This window comes from Acomys minous (genome assembly GCF_964271855.1).
Source record: "Acomys minous genome assembly, chromosome: 8".
Lineage (NCBI taxonomy): Eukaryota > Metazoa > Chordata > Mammalia > Rodentia > Muridae > Acomys > Acomys minous.
In genome coordinates this window covers 38,096,170-38,116,766 of record NC_140489.1, presented here as the reverse complement: position 1 = coordinate 38,116,766, position 20,597 = coordinate 38,096,170, and the positions used below count along the sequence as shown (strand labels likewise).

The 20,597-nt window shown below is 41.6% G+C and overlaps 1 protein-coding gene across 10 annotated transcripts in view; it reads left to right on the top strand.

The window, feature by feature from the left end:
* RAD51B (RAD51 paralog B) overlaps positions 1–20,597 on the top strand; it is a 528,078-nt gene that overhangs the window by 8,305 nt on the left and 499,176 nt on the right. For all 10 annotated transcript variants that reach the window (XM_084793544.1, XM_084793549.1, XM_084793547.1 and 7 more), the window contains 2 exons: positions 1,375–1,491; positions 16,171–16,307. In XM_084793544.1, the coding sequence (XP_084649670.1) occupies positions 1,375–1,491; positions 16,171–16,307 (254 nt within the window). The remainder of the gene's footprint in view (positions 1–1,374; positions 1,492–16,170; positions 16,308–20,597) is intronic.

Genomic DNA, 20,597 nt, shown 5'->3' with positions numbered 1-20,597 from the left:
TTGTGGTGACCCCTCCCCCCAACTGTAAAATTATTTTGTTGATACTTTATGGCTGTAATGTTGCTACTTTTTTGAATTGTAGTGTAAATATCTGTGTTTTCCAGAGGTCTTTTGGGGGTTGTGACCCCGCAGGTCGAGAACATCTGTTCTAAGCCGACCTTACTATTTTCTCAAAATGATAATTTGTTGGGTCGGGACATGACTCAGCAATTAAGGGCACTGGCTCTTCTTCCAAAGGACCTGGGTTCAATTCCTAGCACCCACATGGCAGATCACACCTTAACTCCAGTCCCAGGAGATCCAATGACTTCTGGCCGTGTCAGTTAGCAGGCATGCCTGTGACACACGGACGTACATGCAGACAAACATCCACATACATAAAATAAAAATGAAATAAAAATGATAATTTGTTGTATTTATCCCAAATGGGTAGATTTGAGGAAGAGAACGTTGGTGTCTCAGGGTCTGGCTCAGGCACAGCTGTGCCTCTCTAGAGCATCAAGGGGAGAGCCTCTTCCTAGCCTCTTCCAGTTGCTGAAGAATGCTGGCTGGTTGGTGGCCACTTCCCCTCTGCTCCATCTTCACATCTCATGCTCCTCTGCTGAAGCTTCCTTTGTCTCTGTCTTAGAAGAATACTTTGCCATTGGCATTTGTCGTCCACACGCATAATACAGGATTAGCTCCTTACCACAAGGTCTTAAGTCAGCCACATCTGCAGAGCCTTTCTCCAGCTATGGCAACAGTCACAGACAGGCTCCAGGAACTCGTTGTGGATGCCTTCTAGGGGCCATTTCTCACCTAGTCTCCAGTCTCCTCCAACTGTGATCATGTAGCCTCTGCCCTTGAGGTCACGGCGTGAGGCTCCGCCCCGTTGGCTTCTCCAGCCGCATTGCTGTTGTGGTCTAGTTCCAAGTGGACTCTGTTTAACTATTCTTTCTGTTAGCTCCCTCTTCTTCTTTCCCACGTCTCGCTCTTTCTGTGACCATCCTTGCCTCTTTGGCTGCAATGCTCACATTCCTTTTGAACATCTAACAGTGGATTCAGAATTTTGCACAAGCGTCTGGCTCCTCAGTCGAAGCCATCCAGACCACCAGGTCTGGGTCAGGTGTAGCCTGTCAGTCTCCGTCTCTTGTTAACATTGAGATCTCCCAGTGTTCCAATCCCGTAGTCCTTGTCTTGCGGTAGTGGGTCTGTGAGCACGGTAGCTGCTTGTTATATCCCGTCCTTTATAATTTAGCACGGTCATTGGCACTGCGTAAATATTCACTGGTCAAATGAACAGTAAAGGGCAGAAGGGTGGATTGTGGGTACAGATTTGGTTTGTGGTTTTGATTGATTAACAGCTGAAAGGAACTTACTGATTCACTTGTTCAGGCTTATGAGATAAAGACGCGGAGGACGGGGGCCCTCTCACCAGCCTTCCTGCCCACTACCCTTTCTGCTTTGGATGAAGCTCTGCACGGTGGTGTTGCTTGCGGATCTCTCACAGAGGTAAAGGAAATCCATACCTTTTGCTATGAGTATCAGAGCCACGAGGAATGTTTAATAAAAAAAAAAAAATGCCTAAATTATCTCATGAGAACAAATGTACATTAAGTCCTACATGCTTGGCTGCTGTAGTCCTCCAGATAGGATCACTGTAGTTGTTTTATAAACAGAGGTATTGAACTAAAGCCTTGCTGACCGATTAGGTGCATCCATGTTTCGTTTCTTTGTGTTGCTTTAGAAAGTGATGAGTATTGGGTCTGGAGCGGTGGCCCAGTGGGCACGCTTAAGCTTGTCTCACAGTCATGAGGAGCTCAGTCTGGATGCCCAGTACCCATGTAGGAGCCAGGTGCAGTGCTGTGTGTCTGCAAAGCCAGCACAGCGCAGAGGAACTGCATCTGCCCCAAAGCATGAGACGGTGGATGTCTGTAATGCTGCATCTGTCTCAGATCATAGGATGGAGAGGAGAAGAAAACATTAAGTTGGTCTCAGGCCCCATGACGTGCACCCCGCCCCCCACATATGTACGCATACATGCATGTATCACCACATGAAATGGTGAATATTATGAAATAGTATTAGGGAGTAATTTGAGTGAAGAAATAAAAGAATCACTACTTAGTAGATTTCTCATAGGCATCAATTTTGATAATATTTGAGCAAATAATATATTAAACTATAGTGAGTTATTTGTGTTTTCTGCTATTGATAGCATTTGATTCTGGGAGGTGATAACTTACCATATTATTTTAAGTTGTTGTGTGATGAATCATCCTCAAGCTAGGTGGCAGAAGGCAACAATAAACCCTGGCTTCTCCGTGTCTTTGGGAGTGTCTGAGCTTAGTGCTGTTGGCAGTGCCTGCAGTCAGCCATAGCTCGAGATGCCCGTGGAGCTGACTCCAAGGCACTCACACACATGATTGGCGGCTGGTGCTGTATTCTGGCTATTCTCCCCTAAGTGAGGTCTTCACAGTTTGCCTGGATCTTCTTATGACATGCTGGCTGCCTTCACTCAGGGTGGAGCATCCAAAAGCCAGCAAGATGGAAGTGACCGTGGCGTGATCGGTGATCATACCACGGCTTATGACAGGTTCTCCTTGTGAGTGAGGCTTAGGCCCAGCTCGGTGGAAGGGAAGAGAAAATTAGGCTCTTATCTTTTGAATGAAGTGTCAAGAAGGTAAGGGCACTTGAAGAGCAGTGTGGCTCTTCTCCTTAAAGCTGCATTGGTGTGCATGGGTGTGACTGCTTATTAGCAACTCCTAAGAACTCCTTGCCTGAAAATTTTAGAAGCAAACTTCTAAGAGCAGGCATGTTGTATGTGAGTGTGTGTGTGTGTGTGTGTGTTTATAGTTCTCATAATCATAATTTAACTGTAGTTTTTTCTTAAGGATAAGAATCTTGTTTTAGGTCGGGTGTGGTGGCGCACGCCTTTAATCCCAGTATTCGGGAGGCAGAGGCAGGCAGATCTTTGTGAGTTCGAGGCCAGCCTGGTCTACAAAGGGAGTCTAGAACAGCCAAGGCTACACAGAGAAACCCTGTTTCGAAAAACCAAAAAGAAAAAAAAAAGGAATCCTGCTTTAGGTAATATTTTATTTCCTATATCCCTAGAGGGATTTAAAGACTGCTATGTCTAGTAGATATTAAGTAAATAAATAAGTTAAATAAGTGATTGATTAATGAAAAAGCTCACTGAAGGGCTTGTTGTCATGTATTGCCACCAGATGGTGCCAGAATCACACTTTACACAATCATTTTGAGATGAGACTGAACCAGGTCAATTAAGGATTGTAATATTGAGGGAGTTATAGATTTACTTACAAAGAAAAAAAAATGAGGCTAAAGAAGATTAAGCAGAGCATGTATTTTATTTTTGGGTTTTACAGTCATTTCCCCCCACCTTGTCACTTCACTTACCAAATCTGTTTGAATTCAAGTGGAAGTTATAAGCTTTTGGGTGTTTTGTTATGACCCACCTGGTGGGCTTATAATGCTGATTACTAACAAATTCTTCACATTCTGCACTTGTGCTGGCTGTTTCTAGGATCTTTTGGGGGCTTTCAGCTGAACTCAGGGACTATCTTAGCGTCCCTGAATTTTTGTCATTCTCTGTAAACTCCTTTTACTTTATAGCTATAGAGCAGATACACAGTTTTTTAATTTTTTGCATATTTTGAACTTTAAAAAGCATATATTTGTGGTTAAGGGCATATTTCATGTCTCCTTTATGAATGTTATTTCTAAGATTTTTTTCATGTTACTTCAAGTAGCATGGACATAACTTTCATTGCTGTATTATATTTCATTTTGAAAATACATCACAATTTACTTTTTTTGATATTAGTGAACATTTGGGTTGTTTCTTATTGGCCACTAATATGAGTAAGTTCTGTGGACATTTTTATACATGGCTGCTGGATAATACACGGACGTTTTTCTCTGATGCAAGAATTGGAGCACCACCGCCCAGCAGTTAAATTCAGCTCACTGCCTGTTTGTGCAAATAAAGTTTTATGGCTAAGCTCATTTGTTTACATTTTGTGTGTGGTTGTCTTGTGACACAGGGCAGAGTTTAATTAGTTATGACAGAGACCATATGGTATGCAAAGCCTGAAGGGTTTTCTGTGTGACCACTGCTTCCAGCATCTGCCCTGGAGGGGTTTGGTGGTTGTGGGGTTACACATGGGCAACCTCACACAGCGAGGACTAGTTGTCCTCCAGAGTCCTGTACTGTCTCCTACTCCCACTAACGGTGCACAGAAATTCTCTCTGGCTCATATCTTCTTACCTTGTTATAATCAGAGTTCTGTCTATCCTTAGGGTCTTTCCCCCAACCCCCACAGGGTTTCTCTGTGTAGCCTTGGCTGTCCTAGACTTACTTTGTAGACCAGGCTGGCCTCGAACTCACAGTGATTCTGCCTCCTGAGAGCTGGGATTACAGGCATATCCTACCACGGCCAGCTTATCCTTTGGGTCTTAATTTTATTTTTTTCCTAACTACTGATGATCTTTTAGATGTCATTTGGATACTTTAAACACGGCTTAATTCAGGTATAAGTTAAATACCTAGAGTCCACACACTGTAACTAAATGTGATGTAAGTAGACTTACAGCTGTGCAGCCACCGCTGCAGTTACGTCCAGGATGCTTCCTTGCTCTACTTGTGAATCCTCACTCCCATGCTAAGCACAGGAAACTGATCCATTTTCATTCTTTGTACATTTGCTTCTTGTAAGTGCTTTACATAAAAGAACTTAGGTAAAAGATGAAAGATTTTTATGATCTGAAGAGAAGCCAGAGTATTTAATCCCAGCTCTTAGGAAGCAGAAGCAGGGGGATCACTGTGAGTTCGAGGCCAGCCTGGTCTACAAAGCAAGTTCAGGTCAGCCAAGATAACACAGAGAAACCCTGTCTCAAAAAACCAAGGGGGGGGGGATGGATAAAGAAGTTAGGTAATTTGTGGTCATTTCTGTTTAGTTTCTTTCACATGATATTTTTTAAGGTAACTAAATGTTATAGCACATATTAAGAATTTGTTCTTTTTAATTATTAATATACCACTGAACAAATATGACATATTTTGTTTACCACTCATTAGTTGATAGGTATTGGATAGGTTTCTATAAGTAACAACATTTATGGTTATGTTTGTATAAAAACCTTTTGTTGTTGTTGTTGTTTATTTGAGACAGAATTTCTTTGTATAGCCCTGACTGTCCTGGTACTCACTCTGTAGACCAGGCTGTCCTTGATCTCATAGAGATCTGCCTGCCCTGCTTCCTAAGTGCTGGGATTAAAGAAAGGCGTGGACCACCCATCGCTTGGCTGTGATATAGGTTTTTGTTACTCATGGGCAAATACTCATCTAGGAGTAATTGGAGAGACTGGATCATGTAATGTACATGTGGATTGCTGTGAGTTCCAGGACAGTTAAGGCTATACAGAAAAACCAATCTTAACAAAAAACAAAAAACAAAACCAAAACAAAATCTGCCAGACTGGTTTCCACAGTATCTATAGCAATTCTGCATCCTCACGGGCGCCCATATGGTTGTTCCCCCCCTCCCCCCCCATACACTCTCACCAACACTTAGCACTGTTTGTTTTCTTTTCTGTGCCAGGTCTTGAACGTAGGCCCTCACATGTGCTAAATACATAGTCAACCACACATCCATGCCAGTGTACACCAATGCCTGTTTGTGTTTTAGTTTAGCTCCTCCTGTGAATATGTGGGCTATTTCTTTGTGGTTTTGTTTTGTATTTCTCCACTGTATCTGTCTTCCTGTCTCCTTGTGTCTTTCATCGCAGAGTCTGTTTGTATAGCTCAGGCTGGCTTTGAACTTGTGATCCTCTTGTTTCCGCTTCCTAAGTACTGTGATGACAGGTGTGCTCAGTGCCTGCAGATGGAGGAGGGAGTTTGATTCACTGGAACCAGAGTTACAGAGGTGTGAGCTATTTTGTGGGTGCTGGGTACTGAACTCAGATCCTCTGCAAGAGCAGTGAGTGCTCTTAACTGTTGGACCATCTCTCCAGCTTTTACTTTTAATTGACTGTTAATATAGTTGATTAAAATTATTTTGGGGACAGCAAGATGGCTCAGTGGGGTAAAGGAGCTTGTCGTCCAAGCCTGATGTTCTGACTGTGGTCTCAGGTGCACATGGAGATGGGTGGGTGGAGAGCACCATCTTCAGAAAGCTTTCTCCGTTCCTAAACCTCCTCGTGTGTGTGGTGGCACGCATCTCCCTCCACATTATGCACAGACACAGTAACAAGGCGTAAATTAATTAAAATAATTACCATAATGAGTAACACTATTACCCTTTTCTTATTTCAGCATTAAAAATGATGGAGAATCTTACTGAACCAAGTGACAGAAATTAGCAAGCTGAGCAATGATAGGATTACCAAAGCTGCTGATTGCACTATGATTATGTAAGAGAATATCTTTATTAGGAAATACACACTTGGGAAATGAATTTAAATGGTTTCTGATGTTCTATTGTTAATCTTAATTCCCAGATAGAAAGTGAAAGAAAGTCATCTAACCTATAACGTTTGTTCCAAGTATTTGAATCAGCACCAGGGAAATTTTCTTCTCTTCCTAGGTACAATATTGGTTTAGTGTTGAATTTTATCAGGTGCCTTCTTTGCAAGGATTGAAATGAGCATCTTCTATGTTGGTCTAATATGAAGTGAGTAATATTTCCAGGTTCCCTACTAAGTGAGTCACCATTTTCCTATGGGAGAAGCTCAGCTTGATCATGACAAATCATTTTGTTTTTCAACTCCTGGATTCACTTTTTTAATATTAGAGATTTCTGTATTAGTATTTATGGTAGATCTTTGGATATAAGTTTTCTTTCTAGTGTTGTCTGTCTGCATTAGAATCTGTAGTAGTCTAATATAATGGATTGTGGAATATTGCCTCCTTTTCATATTGCATGAGAGCTGTCACATAAGTAAGATTGCTCTTTAGAGTTTTGCCTCAAGGATTGCCTTGTGTGGGTATTTTCTTTGTGAGAGAATTAAAGGAAAAAAAGAATTTAGTTCCTTTAATGATTATAGGACTACTTACAGTTTCTATTTCTCTCTGAGTAGTTTTGGCAAATGACACTTTTAAGAGTGTGTGTGTGTGTGTGTGTGTGTGTGTGTGTGTGTGTGTGTCTGTGTGTGTGTGTTTGAGACAGGGTTTCACTATGTAGCCTTGGCTGTCTGTAGAACAGACTGGCCTAGAACCCACAGAGTTTGACCTGCCTCAGTATCCTGAATGCTGGGATTAAAGGCATAGGCTACCACTCCTGGTTAATATATTCTTTAAGTGTTCAAATTTGTTGTTATAAAGTTATTCATTTTCTTATGCTTTAAATATAATTTTATATCTGGCATTGTCTTCCTTCCTATTTTCAATTCTATTTATTTTGTCTTCTCTCTCACACTTGAAAAAACATAGAGTTTGGCCGGGTGGTGGTGGCGCACGCCTTTAATCCCAGCACTCGGGAGGCAGAGGCAGGTGGATCACTATGAGTTCGAAGCCAGCCTGGTCTACAAAGGGAGTCCAGGACAGCCAAGGCTACACAGAGAGACCCTGCCTTGAAAAACCAAAAAAAAAAAAAAAAAAAAAAAAAAAAGGAAAAAACATAGAGTTTGAATATTTTTATAGTCTTCAGCATTTATTTTTATTGTTTATTTCTTATCTTTTACCAATTACATTTTCTGTAACTATTATCTTTTTTGAAAAATTTCTTAAACATTTAATATATTGCTGTTGGTTATATCTAAGCACCATGTGTGTGTAGTACCCATGGAGGGCAGAGAGGGTACTGGATCTCATGGAAATGGAATTACAGTTTTTAATGTTATTACAATTTCAGAGTATGGTAGTTCATTTCAAATACTTATTTACACAATTTAATATTAATTTATGTAAGTTTGTTTACAATTATCAAATAGTCCACTTAAGAAATTTTATTGCCGGGCGTGGTGATGCATGCCTTTAGTCCAGGCAGAGGCAGATGGATATCTGTGAGTTTGAGGCCAACCTGGTCTACAGAGTGAGTCCAGGACAGCCCGGCCTATTACACAGAAAAACCCTATCTTGAGAAACCAACCAACCAACCAAACAAAAAACTCAAAAAACCAAACCAAACCAAAACAAAAAACCCCAAAACCAAAAAACAAACAAACAAAATATTGATGAGCATTTAATGAGTCTTTTAGGAATTTTTTTCCCTTAAATTTGTATATCTTTAGATGTCACTTGACAAATCACTCCAAAGCTCAGTGACTAAAGTAGTATTTATTTTCTCATACAGATTCTTTGGGCCAGGAATTTGAGAGCAGCTTAGTTGGATGTTTCTGCTTCAGATCTGCTATGAGATTACAGTTAGAGTATTGGCTGAGGCTGAAAAGTTGGCTAGATCTGAGGGAACCGCCTCCGCGGTGGCCCACTGGGGAGTTCTCTGCCACAGGAACCTCTCCATAGGAGTGTTTGAGTGCCTTCATGCTGTGACAGCTCGTATATGTGGGCCAGGGAGCAAGGTAGAAATGGCAGTCTTAAGTGTTGTGTGCCGTCATTTCTTATATATTCTGAAGGCACACAGACAAACGATGTGTGGAGAGGGACCACAGAAGGCATGAACACAAAGCGTGAGGAACACTGGGGCCATCTTAGAGACTGGCTACCCACTAGTATGCATACAAATGTATATATGCACTTATATGTGCACATAATAAAAAAAAAACCCTTAATTTATTAGGGTGCTAGGTTTCTGTTCTCAGAGATACTGTATCTGACGAGCTTTCTAAAGTGGCTTCCTGTGGTGGTTTTGAATAATAATGGTCCCCATAGGCTCATATATTTGAATGTTCAGTCATCAGGGAGTGATGCACCAGGCTGCCACCATGCTCCCTGCCATGATGATAATGCACTAAGTCTCTGAAACTGTAAGCCAGCCCCCAGTGAAATGCTGTCTTTTGTAAGAGTTGCTGCGGTCATGGTGTCTCTTCCCAGCAATAAAACAGTGACTAAGGCACCTTCCAATGACACCGCATTCTCAGCCCTGGTACCTGTGAATATGATGGGATGCCGTTGCCATGATTAAGGTATGTCATATGGCCCAGTGGCTTTCAGATAGGAAAGTGCCTGATCTCATCCAGGGAACCCTCCAAAGCAGTGATTCTTCTCCCACTGATGTGAGGAAGACAGGTTCAAAGCATGGGAGGACTGATGGTGTTGTTGCTTTGGAGATGAAGTGGCCATATGAGCAGGAATGCATGTGGCCTCTAGGAGCAATAAGGATGATCCAAGCTCTCGGATCACAGCAAGAAGAAACCCCAGCACAGATTTTGCCAACAACCCGACTGAGCCTCAGAAACAGCAGTCTCGGTGAACTGCAGAGGGAGGAGGCAAGGCCTCTCTCTTACTGCCTGGGAGGACCAGGACTCTTGACTCGTGGAATATATCAGTAATTCTGAGTCTACTATAACTGGAAAGGAACAGTGAAGATAGATTTGAAGGCTAAGCTTTAGAAGTTAGTGTTTTGTCGATGATTATCAACCATTTTTTCATTAGTATCCATTAAGGAGCCTTTAAATTGTTTTTTTCTAACCCTCTTCTATCTTCATTACCCATAGAAAATTTAATGTATTTGTTTCTGTTCTGTATGTCTGCACAAATGTAAAAGAATAAGCAACTGTTTTCTCAAAAACCAAGTTTTACCCCTGAAGTCAGTGTCATCCTTGCTAAAAGTCCACAGGAGAGATGTCATTGTGAGTAGGTAAAATTAGAGTTGTATTTAAAGGTGCTGTCTTGTCAGGGGCTGGCAGGATGGCCCTGTGAGTGAAGGCACTTGCCACCAAGCCTACTGGCCCCAGTTCCATTCCTAGGACCCATATGGCAGGAGCAGAGAGAGCTGGCTAGTTTTAGGGATCCTCTGCTGTTGATACACACACTGTGATATACCTCCAAGAAATAAATGAAGGTAAAAGAAAAAATTTAAAAGGTATCATAAAAAAGGCAGTTTCATTATATGATCTAGAGATTACAGTCTGGAGAACTGATCTAAGCTCATGTCAATGAAGAGATGTCACATCTGTGTATCTTGGTTCAAGAGTACCTCTGGGCCGGTTGGTAATGGCTCATGCCTTTAATCCCAGGACTAGGGAGGCAGAGGCAGGTGGATTGCTGTGAGTTTGAGGCCAGCCTGGTCTACAAAGTGAGTCCAGGACAGGTAAGGCTACACAGAGAAACTGTCTCGAAAAACCAAAAAAAAAAAAAAAAAAAAAAAAAGAGTACTTCTGGAAGACTGACCTTTGAGCATTGCCAAATATTTACATTATTTGTATTCCTGGGTCATTTGTAAGCTTTTTTCATGATTTGAGATATGTGTCCTCCTTCCATGGGGCAGTTTTGAGTTGGGATAAAATGTTCCCAAAAGGGAATCAGAGTCCCGATTTAACACCCCCATTTTTCCTTTGGGTAAAAGTCACAATCCAGAATTTCTTCTCCTCATTGACAAGATTGGTGTGTCGTATATGGTCACAGGAGATGGTAAGAGCACGGCTCTAAGGCTTGTAGGGCCGACAATAGGAAGGTGTGAGGCATACATGGGTCATTAGATTGCTTTGGCTGCTGACAACTGTAGCAAATTTTCATTTTTTTTTCCTAATGGACCTACAGATCTGTGAAAATAGGTTCCGCCTTGTTCAGTTGCAGTCGAGTTCTGGTGGGCCACTTGTCACCATAGTGGTGGGAAAAGTGGGGGATGATTTCAGGTGGGGACTTCTTATATATGACACTCTCACATGGTTTGTTTACCTTGCTCGTTGCTGTGAAAGGCTCCAGCCAACACAAGATTTGAGCATGTACTGTTGATTTCTTTACTCATCCCTTATTTTAGAAATACACTTATTCCTGATGGTGTCTTAGGAGTGTTCATATAGCATGTTCAGGAAATGCTGTTAAAGAAATGGCTATTTGTCTTTATGCTGTTTGCTTTTTACTGTGCAACTTGGGATGTTTGTCATTTCCATGTCCTGCCTTTTCCCTCTCTGGTCCTCTCTTTTTTCCTTACATACACACACACACATACACACACACACACACACACACACACACACAGACACACACACACATACACACACGGTAGCCTTTAGTATATAGTAATGGTGTTGAGAGTTTTGAGTGTAAACTTTCACACATTGATGTTTTTATAGCTAAGATCCAGTTTTCCTTCACAAGGCACAGCACAGCCTTTTCTGAGGATCTTGGCTGTTCACTTGGTTTTAGATTGGGAGAGGTAGTTATCAAATGAGTCATGTAGGTCTGAAGACCTAATCATATTTCTGCATAATTTTTCAGCAAATATAGACAAATACTTAGATGCTGGGATTGGGGATCACTAGGAAAAAAAAGAGAGTGAGAAGGAGTCCCTATGAGCTGTCTTGTTTCAGGTCAGAGGCAGAAAACCCTTATTTTTCTTCTGCCAAGCAGTGGCCCGGCACATTGCACTATCTTGCTGCCCCACTCCCAGATGTGCAGTTAGCTTGGTAAGAGTTGAGGCCCTTGCAGGTCCAGGGTTCACATTCTCTTCCACCACACAATCCAGCTCCAGGCTGAAGTGAGGAGGCTTCATTAAAAAAAAAAACATAATTAGATTTTCTTTTATAGGGAAGAGCAGTTTTACTTCTGAAGCAAGCCACTGGTTTTTGCTATCTGGCTGATATCTGAATAGTTTTCACTGAGACATTTTCTTTACTTTTGTTTTTTGTTCGTTTTCTTCATTTCTCATGAAGCGGTGCTAAGGTGTCAGCAACTATGTGCAACTGATTGTATCTTCCAGGTTCTTATTTCTGTGTGCAGTGTTTCATCTACTCTCAGTTTCCAGGAGGCAAATGACTTTGACTGTTCTGGCTTGGCCGGTTTTCTCTTTCTAACCATCATTGGGTTGAGGCTGGGAATGGAATACAACTTGAAATCCTGTGGTTTTGGATGCTAGAATTCAGGGCTAAACTGTCTGAAGCTAATGTTATTAATGTTGAGATATTTTCCCTCAATAAATAAACCTGAAAAATAATGAAATGTAGCTTTTGGCGTCTGTAAGATTGTATATGGGTGTGTACGTACACACACACACACACACACACACACACACACACACACACACACACACACACCTATCCAGAAGGAAAATATACAAAGAATATATTAGAAATAATTACTATAGTTTAATTCAAACTCAAAAAAGCCAGAGAAACACAGATATTTCTTTCTTTTTTTTTTGGTTTTCAAGACAGGGTTTCTGTGTGTAGCCCTGGCTGCTCTGGACTCACTTTGTAGACCAGGCTGACCTTGAACTCACAGTGATCTGCCTGCCTCTGCTCCCAAGTGCTGGGATTAAAGGGGTACGCCACCACGCCCAGCTCCCAGATATTTCTTAATGTTCTTTATATGATATTGAATTTCCCCAGACTATATTAAGGTAGTTCATGAGAACAAGTCAGAGCAAATGCCACTTTACTCAACGTTTCAGCTTTTTTTTGTTTTAGGTAGATTTTTTAAAAATTATTTATTTTTATTTTATGTGCGTTGTATGTCTACAGGTGTCAGATTTTGGAGTTACAGACAGTTGTGAGCTGCCATGTGGGTGCTGGGAATTGAACCCAGGTCCTCTAGTAAGAACAGTCAGTGTTCCCAACTGCGGAGCCATCTCTCCAACCCTAGGTAGATTTTTTTAAAAAGAGAAAATTAATATTAAATTAATACCACACATTTCACGGTACTTGATACTTCACTGATTATTTTCATATGTGTCATCTAAATTACATTCCACTAAAATCACCATGCATTTAGCTGTTTTATTAATCTCATTAAATCAGAGAATATATCTAAGACCTAGCAATAGATAACACTGTAGGAAGACAGCTAGTCTTCCATTTCTGTGCCAGTTTGTAGCCTCACATGTATGAAATTTCTTCAGATTCAAGATTCATGAGTAACTTTTACTGACTGGAGTTTCTGCTGTTGTGATATGCAGCGAAGAACTTGATCTGTGTTGACTTGGTAATGATAAAAGACGTGTGGAAATTTCAATGATCAAGACAGACTGTTCAGTTTTGATCAGTCAAAGGGAGAGCACTATATATTTAAAGTATATCCAAAAATATTTTTGGCTAGATATGGCACACACCTTTAACTCCAGCTCACAGGAGACAGAGGGAGGTGGACTTTTGTGAGTTCAAGGTCAGCCTAGTGAATTCTATCTAGGCTAGGCAGGACTATAAAATGAGAACCCACTTAAAAACAAATTTAAAAAAAGGGGGGGGGGGGAGGCCTATTGAGATGGTTGAGAGAGTAAAATGCTTGCCATGCAAGCCAAAACTGGAGTTCAGTCCCCAGATCCCATGGTGGAAGGAGAGAATCTACTGGCCACATTTGCTGTTTGACTGTCACATGTGGGCTGTGCACAGTATCCAAGAGTAGTAGTAGTCGTTGTAGTAGTAATTAAGCGAGAGTAACAATAGCAACGTTAACAATAATGGTAGCAATCATAACAAGGGATGTAAAGTACATATCTCTAGTATGATCTGGATGATTAGCTAGATTCTGTTTCAGAAATGAAATCCGCTAAGAACTACTTTCTTGAGCATATGTCATGAGATAAAGACACTATCAGGGAAGGTGTATCTTTAGAAATGAAAGACTTCCTGCACATAGATGGTTTTTGTTTTGTTTTTGCAGTACTGTACGTGGAACGCGGGACTTACCCCATGCTAGATAAGCACTCTACTATAGTAGAATAATTTTTTGGTGGATTTGCTATTCTTGCCCCTCCTTGCTTCTAAATATCTATTACGGGTTTTCTACCCCTCTTTAGACCTTTTAGTTCCCAAATAAAAGACATAGACCCTTTAAATTTATAATAAGCCTTAAAGCACTAGAGCTGGGCAGACATCAACCCTCTAAGCTATGTAGTACTTTTCATGTGTTCTGTTTGTGCTGCTTCTGCTCCGTCAGGCCAGCCCTTATGGCCATATCAGTTTTCTCCATTTTCTCCTTTCTCCCTCTCTCCCTGCTTCTCCTGGCCTCGTGGTCCCTACCTGAGACCCTGGCCTGGGAACCAAAGCTCCACCTACTTCTGCTCTGCCCAGGTACAGGCTCCAGCCTTTCTTTATTTTAACCATCATTGGGAATCAACATTTATACAATGTCATTCGGTGTACTTGAGAATGTACTCTGGATTGTAACCAAATCTTGGGGGCCAGTATTTAGCATTTGAATACACAGTAGCACCAGAGCAACCCCCACCAGTACTGCTAAGATGCATCTACTGCCATCTTTTTACAATGCTCAGTTTGGGATTAAAATATTGCCCAGGCTGGCCTTGAACTCACTCTGTAGCTTGTTTATGCCTTGATTCTTCCTGTCTTAGCTTCTCAAGCAGCAAGGATTATAAGCCTGTACCACCAGGCCTGCTAAGACTTCTTGACTAGAAAGTAATGCATATGGCGCTTCCTGGGGGTAGTAATATTGATTTGATAGGAGTTTAGATTATATGTGTAGGGCTAGAGTCGTAGCTGAGGGTTAGAAATCCTTGCCTAGTAAACACAGACCCCCGAGTTCAACCCCTAGTACCATAAGCAAATAATTCATGTGTATGTTTTTTAGTATTCATCAAATGGCATATAATATTTACACATTTCATTATGAGAAATTCAAAAGGAAAAATACTATACATGCTGAACTCTATAGAGAAAGGTATGTTGAGAATTGTTGGGAGAAAGCATATTGCCATCTTTGACTTACTTTAAAGTACAAAAGAAAGCACCCTGAAATGACCTGGTTAATAGATGGAGAAATGGACAGACAGATTAGGATAGCATGAGAAAGCATAGTAAATACAGTGAAATGGTAGTTGTTGAGTGTAGGGGTGGGTGTATGGACATTTCTTGTAAAAATCTTTTAGCTTTTCTATTTCACTTACTCTCAGGCAACTGAAAACAAAGAGGTTGATGTTGGATGGGTAAAAGAATGTTTCAGATGGTATCAGTTTTGTTAGATTCTATAAAAAACTGTGTGAGGCTATTACTATACTGTTTGCCATAGCAAAATATTGGAGGTTAGGTACTTTTATATAGTAGAGAGGTTTATTTGGTACAGAATCTTGTGGCTAGAGGACTCAACAATATGCAACTAAGAGGGCCAACAGTTTCTCCTGTCCTCCTGTCCTCCTGTCTGACCTACTTACTTCCCTTCAGCCATCACTTGTTCATTTTTATTATCTCAAACACCACTCCACTGGTGACAGAGCTCCAAGGGCATGGCCTTTGAGAGAACGGTTGGCCTGTAAAATACAGAATCTCTCTAGCACTCCGTGATGAGATGAGGAGTGATCATGACAATCCCTTGACTCACAAAGGCTTTCTGGTTATCTTACAACAAAGACCGCCAGAGAGTTGTTACTTATAGAGGGACAGAATGTTTTTCTTTTCTTTTTTTTTTTTTTTTAATGAAAAGATAAGCAGCTGGGTGTGATGGTACATTCCTTTAATCTCAATACTTAAGTAGAGACAGGCAGATTTCTGTGATTTCCAGGACAGTTTGGTCTACATAGGAAGTTCCAGGCCAGCCAGGGCTACACAGTGAGACCCTCTCTCAAAATATAAAACTAACTAACTAACTAACTAACTAACTAACTAACTAAAAAAAAAGAAAGAAAAATAAAAGAAAGAAAAAAAGACAGGTCAGACAAGCTGTGTGCTATGTCATATCTACAGGCTGTCTTTGAATGACAAGTAGCTGTGCCATGTGCTGCCCAGCAGATTAGAAGACCCCACCAATCAACTGATTGTACTTTCACAATGCTATCTGTCAACAGCAGGATATACAGTGAATGAGTGACTCTTCTAGTCTTTCTCAATTATAATTTCACATCTGGTAACAAAGCCCAGAAGGTGACTGACTGAGTGGCCATTTTCCCATTGCTCCCAAGGCCATGTATCCCATGGATGCACCAGGAAGGGAAAAGCTAGCTCATTATGCACAGTGGGTGTCTCAGGCAGCAGGGCTTAATTCTTTTTTTGGAGCCTAGGTTCATGGCATTGTTTTGTTGAAGCAAATTTCTTTGGCTAGCTTACAGTGTTAATACAAATTTTATACACACATATATAACATGCTTTTTTCCCCTCTAGATTACAGGTCCACCAGGTTGCGGAAAAACTCAGTTTTGTATAATGATGAGTGTTTTAGCTACATTACCCACCAACATGGGAGGATTAGAAGGGGCTGTTGTGTACATTGACACAGAGGCTGCGTTTACTGCTGAAAGGTAGGATTTTATTTTTCCATTATAATGCTTTGCTTTTATAGCTACTGTGTACCTTGGGTCATTTACAAATAGGTTAACATTTATTTTATTTTTAAAGAACAAAGGATGCCAGATAATGTTTTTAAAGGACAGCTTTCTTTTGAAACTGATACAGGAAGCAGATAGTTTTTCATCCTCTGCTATCCCTTTCTTACTGGTTTAAGTGGGGTTCCTTTATGAGTTGTGCTTTGTTGAAGATTAAGAAGAAACAAGGTGAGGAAACAGGGGAGGGATATTAAGTAGGAAATGGGGAAGTGGGAAGACTAAGCGGAGAAAAGGTAAGCTGCTTTACACAGTTTTTCCTAGAAGGAAGTAAGATATTGGTGAATGACATTCATGAAATAGGAAGTCATGCATATGGAGATCTGTTCTTAGTTCTTAGTCAGGACACACTGTAGCTCTTGGTTTTGGATTCTTTGTAATCACATCGTTTTGAACACTTGTCTTTATTTCTCTCTGGGAAGCAGTAGATGGAAATGGAGCTGGTGAGGTCAGATGTTTAATATGGGTCTTCAACTTGACAGGGTCTGTTGGCACCTAGGAGCCGAGCTTCCATGTGTACCTCTGAGGACTGTCTAGGTCCGGTAGCCTCTGGGCAGGCTATGGAGGATTGTCTTGATTCGGTTAATTGAGGTGGTAAGAGTCACCTTAAAGGACTATGGTACCACCAGGTTCTGGATTGAGTAAAAAGAACGCTCTCTTTGAGTGAGCATTTGCCATTCCCTGCTTCTTGACTGTGAGTGTGATGGACCAGCTGCTGGGACTTGCCTGCCATGGTGGGCTGCACCCTCAACTGTGGCCAAATATACCTTTCTCCTTGAGTTGCTCTTGCCAGGTTTCAGCAACAGGAAAGGTAACTGACACGTAAGGGAAATCTCAAAGTGTAGGTTTCTTTAGCTCTTTGGGTCCTGTAACTTTCCTGAGCTTTTTCTTTCTTTTTCCTTCAAAGAGGGAGGGTTTCAATTTGGAGAAAATACAGTCACAGGAGGCAGCCTTCTGCATTTTCTCTGTTAGTGAAGATGCTTGGTTGTATGTATGTGGTCTTAATTATATTTTGGATTTTTCATATTTATTTCTCCATCTTTTTCTGCCTTTATGTAGTGTTAATAGTTATATCAGAGGCAGGGTGGAAAACAGGTACAATTTTAGTCCCTTTGCATTCATGTTAACTTATGTTACATAATTCACAAGAAGGACATTTGATAATAGAGGTGAAAACCTCCATTGCTTTTAGTTTTCTATTACATTCTTCCTATAGCTTGAGAAGCGGCAAGCTTGCTCCCAGGTAGACTGTGTGCTGAGATCTGGTGAGGGGGAGGTGGAATCAGCATTGCAGCGCCTTTGGTAGAGCTGCCTTCCAGAGTCTGCCGTGGTGGGTCATGCATGGAGCCTGCTCTTCAGCGTCTGGTCATGTGTCGTTTGTGCTGTTGCCAGTTGGCTTGACCCTTAGCAGCATTAGCAGAGGAGGTTGGTCAGTGAGTTGTGTAAGCTCTCTGCTGCAAGTATGAACACTTAAAAGAACAGTGGCTTGAGCAAGACTAGGTTCATTTTTATCCCATTAAAGATCTGGTTCAGCTGTTCAGTGATGACAGGGACTGAAGCCTGGTTTATTTTTAGGTATCTGTATCCATTCTGTGCTTAAGTTAGTGGGAAGAGAAAGGGCTAGCCACACCTTTCACCAGGAAAATTATCATCTATCTATCTATCTATCTATCTATCTATCTATCTATGAGACGAGGTCTTTCTACAGAGCCTTGGATGTCCTAGAACTCACTATGTAGACCAGGCTGGCCTTGAACTTATGGAGATTTGCCTGCCTTTGCCTCTTTTGCTAGGATCAAAGGCGAGCACCATTAAGTGGGGAGGTTGAGGGGAAGGAGGGAGGCTTTACAGGATATCTGCTTCGACTCATCTTCTTACCGCAGATGTTGTCTTTAGCCACTTTCCCCTGCAGATTTCTCACTAGACCACCTCTCTGTGAGAGAATGGGAAAGCGAGGGGAAAAGGTCATCTAGCAGTCATGACCAGTTGTAGGACCTGTTTACGGTATATTGCTGCTTCAATAAAAGTGAGACTCAGAGCCAGGAGGAACTGGAAGTGGGCTGGGTTGGTAAGTCACAGGGTTTAGTCATAGCCCAGACTTAAGAATAGAGAGCGCAGGGAGCAGGAGGCTCAGAAGGAATTTGAAGGAGAGTGCTGAGGTGCGGAGTGTGCCGAATTGTGGATCCCTCTTCTCCTTGACTCAGAAAACATCTGTTTTTATTTGCTTTCCCTATTAGACATCTGTTTAAAATACAATGCAGTCTTAGATGCACCTTGAGAATGAGGGTAAGCGAAGTGATCCACTGGCCAGATCCATATTCCAGCCTGTGGGAATCTGACAGCCAGGAGGATTCCCGGACATAAGAGTTGAATAAGCATTCTATTACATTTATTGGAGACAATCAGGAAAAGATGGAATGGGCCTCGGCATTGGGGATGCAGCCTGCTTTATCCTGAGGAGTTTTCCTTGAGGGATCTTCACTGGCTGTGGCTGGGATCTTGATTTATGCTGCAGAAAGAGTTTTGCTGTGAGTCAGCACGTGGCAGAGTTGGGATTCATTAGTGCAGCAGATAACGCATTCTTTAGATTTGAGAGAGTGGGGAGAAACCCCCAAGTGTCTTAACAATAGTGTGTATATGATTTGTGGCTTGTGGAATTACATTGCTCAAAATATGTAGTTTATAATCAGGGCCAAGGATTAACTTAGTTTAAAAAGTAAGTAAAGGCCAGGCATGGTGGCACATGCCTTTAATCCCAGCACTCGGGAGGCAGAGGTAGGTGGATCTCTATGAGTTCAAGACCAGCCTGGTCTACAAAGGGGAGTCCAGGGCAGCCAAGGCTACACAGAGAAACCCTTTCTCGAAAAACCAACAGCCCCCTCCCCAAAAACCCAACCAACCAACCAACCAACAACAACAGTAACAACAAAAAACCCCTCAGTTATGTTATATAAATGTGTTTTTGTTTTAATCCCAAGTGTGAGGACATTGGGTTGCTTTTAGTTTGTCCACAGCTGATAGTTGCCTAATGGGTCTCAGAGATGGGAATGGTCTTTGCCAGCTGCAGATCCTTTAATTCTGAGGACTCTGAGAGGGTATAAAGACCTAAGATCAGAGAAAAAAAAGGATACTCTAGAGAGAGAGGAGTGCTTCAAGGGACTCTTTGAGGAGATTGTTGAAGTGAGAAGAAGGCTGCTGGTTCGCTGGACTGCTGGATATCCTGACGATTGAGATTGGTATTTCCCCAAAGAACGTGACAACCCTAAACAGCCAAAAGTAGCTAGAGAGAGCCCCACCCCCTTTCCCTTCTAACTTTCTTTCTCTCCTACCTAGTGTTGGGGGTTGGTGGAAGTGAGGTAGAGATATATTTTTAAAAATTAAAATCAGATAGATAATAAGAAATAACACTTACACTCTTCAGTTTGGGTCTGCAGTCTCTAGTGCTTGACAACCTCTACTTCATTTACCCACTTAAATCAAATTATAAGATTGTAAGTAGCTGTTTCTGAGGGCGTTGATAATTCCATCATTTCTACAATTTCTGTTCTTTTGTTAGTGATTTAATTTTGTCCTGCCTATAGATCTTTCCTTCTCCTTTACATGCCTAGTAATGAAAAATTTTTTATTTTATTTTATGTGTATTTGTGCTTGCCTGCATGTGTATATCTGTGTGTGCATCAGTCTATGGTTCCGAGAGGACATTGGATCCCCTGGAACTGAAATTACAGATGGCTGTGAGCCACCATGTGGGTGCTGGGTTCAACCGAATCCTTTGGAAGAGCAGTCAGTGCTCTTAACGGCTGCGCCATCTCTCCAGCCTCTTTCTCACTGCTATGTTAGATGCTGGACTTTAATGTACACTTAAGGTGTTAGATTTTTGTTGTAATATATAGTGAAGATTCTTTTGATCATTTTGAAGCTGGCCCTTCACTTCTGTTACAGCAGATCCTAAGAAATCATTGAGCCTGACTAAGCCTCAGCACTGTGAAGCCCCTCTGAGGACTCCACCCCAGGGTATAATGAGATCTCCATAGTCCTTGTGGGAACACACCCTGTTCTCGTGCTGGGAAGTGTTTTGTCTCCTGGTCCCTTCTGCGGGGTTTCCTTCCATACATCATGTGTATTAGTGCTGGAGTGTCCCCTCCACAGGTCCCTTGGACCTCACACCTCCTCTTTTCTGCATTGACTCCATGAGTTCTACCAGCGTGG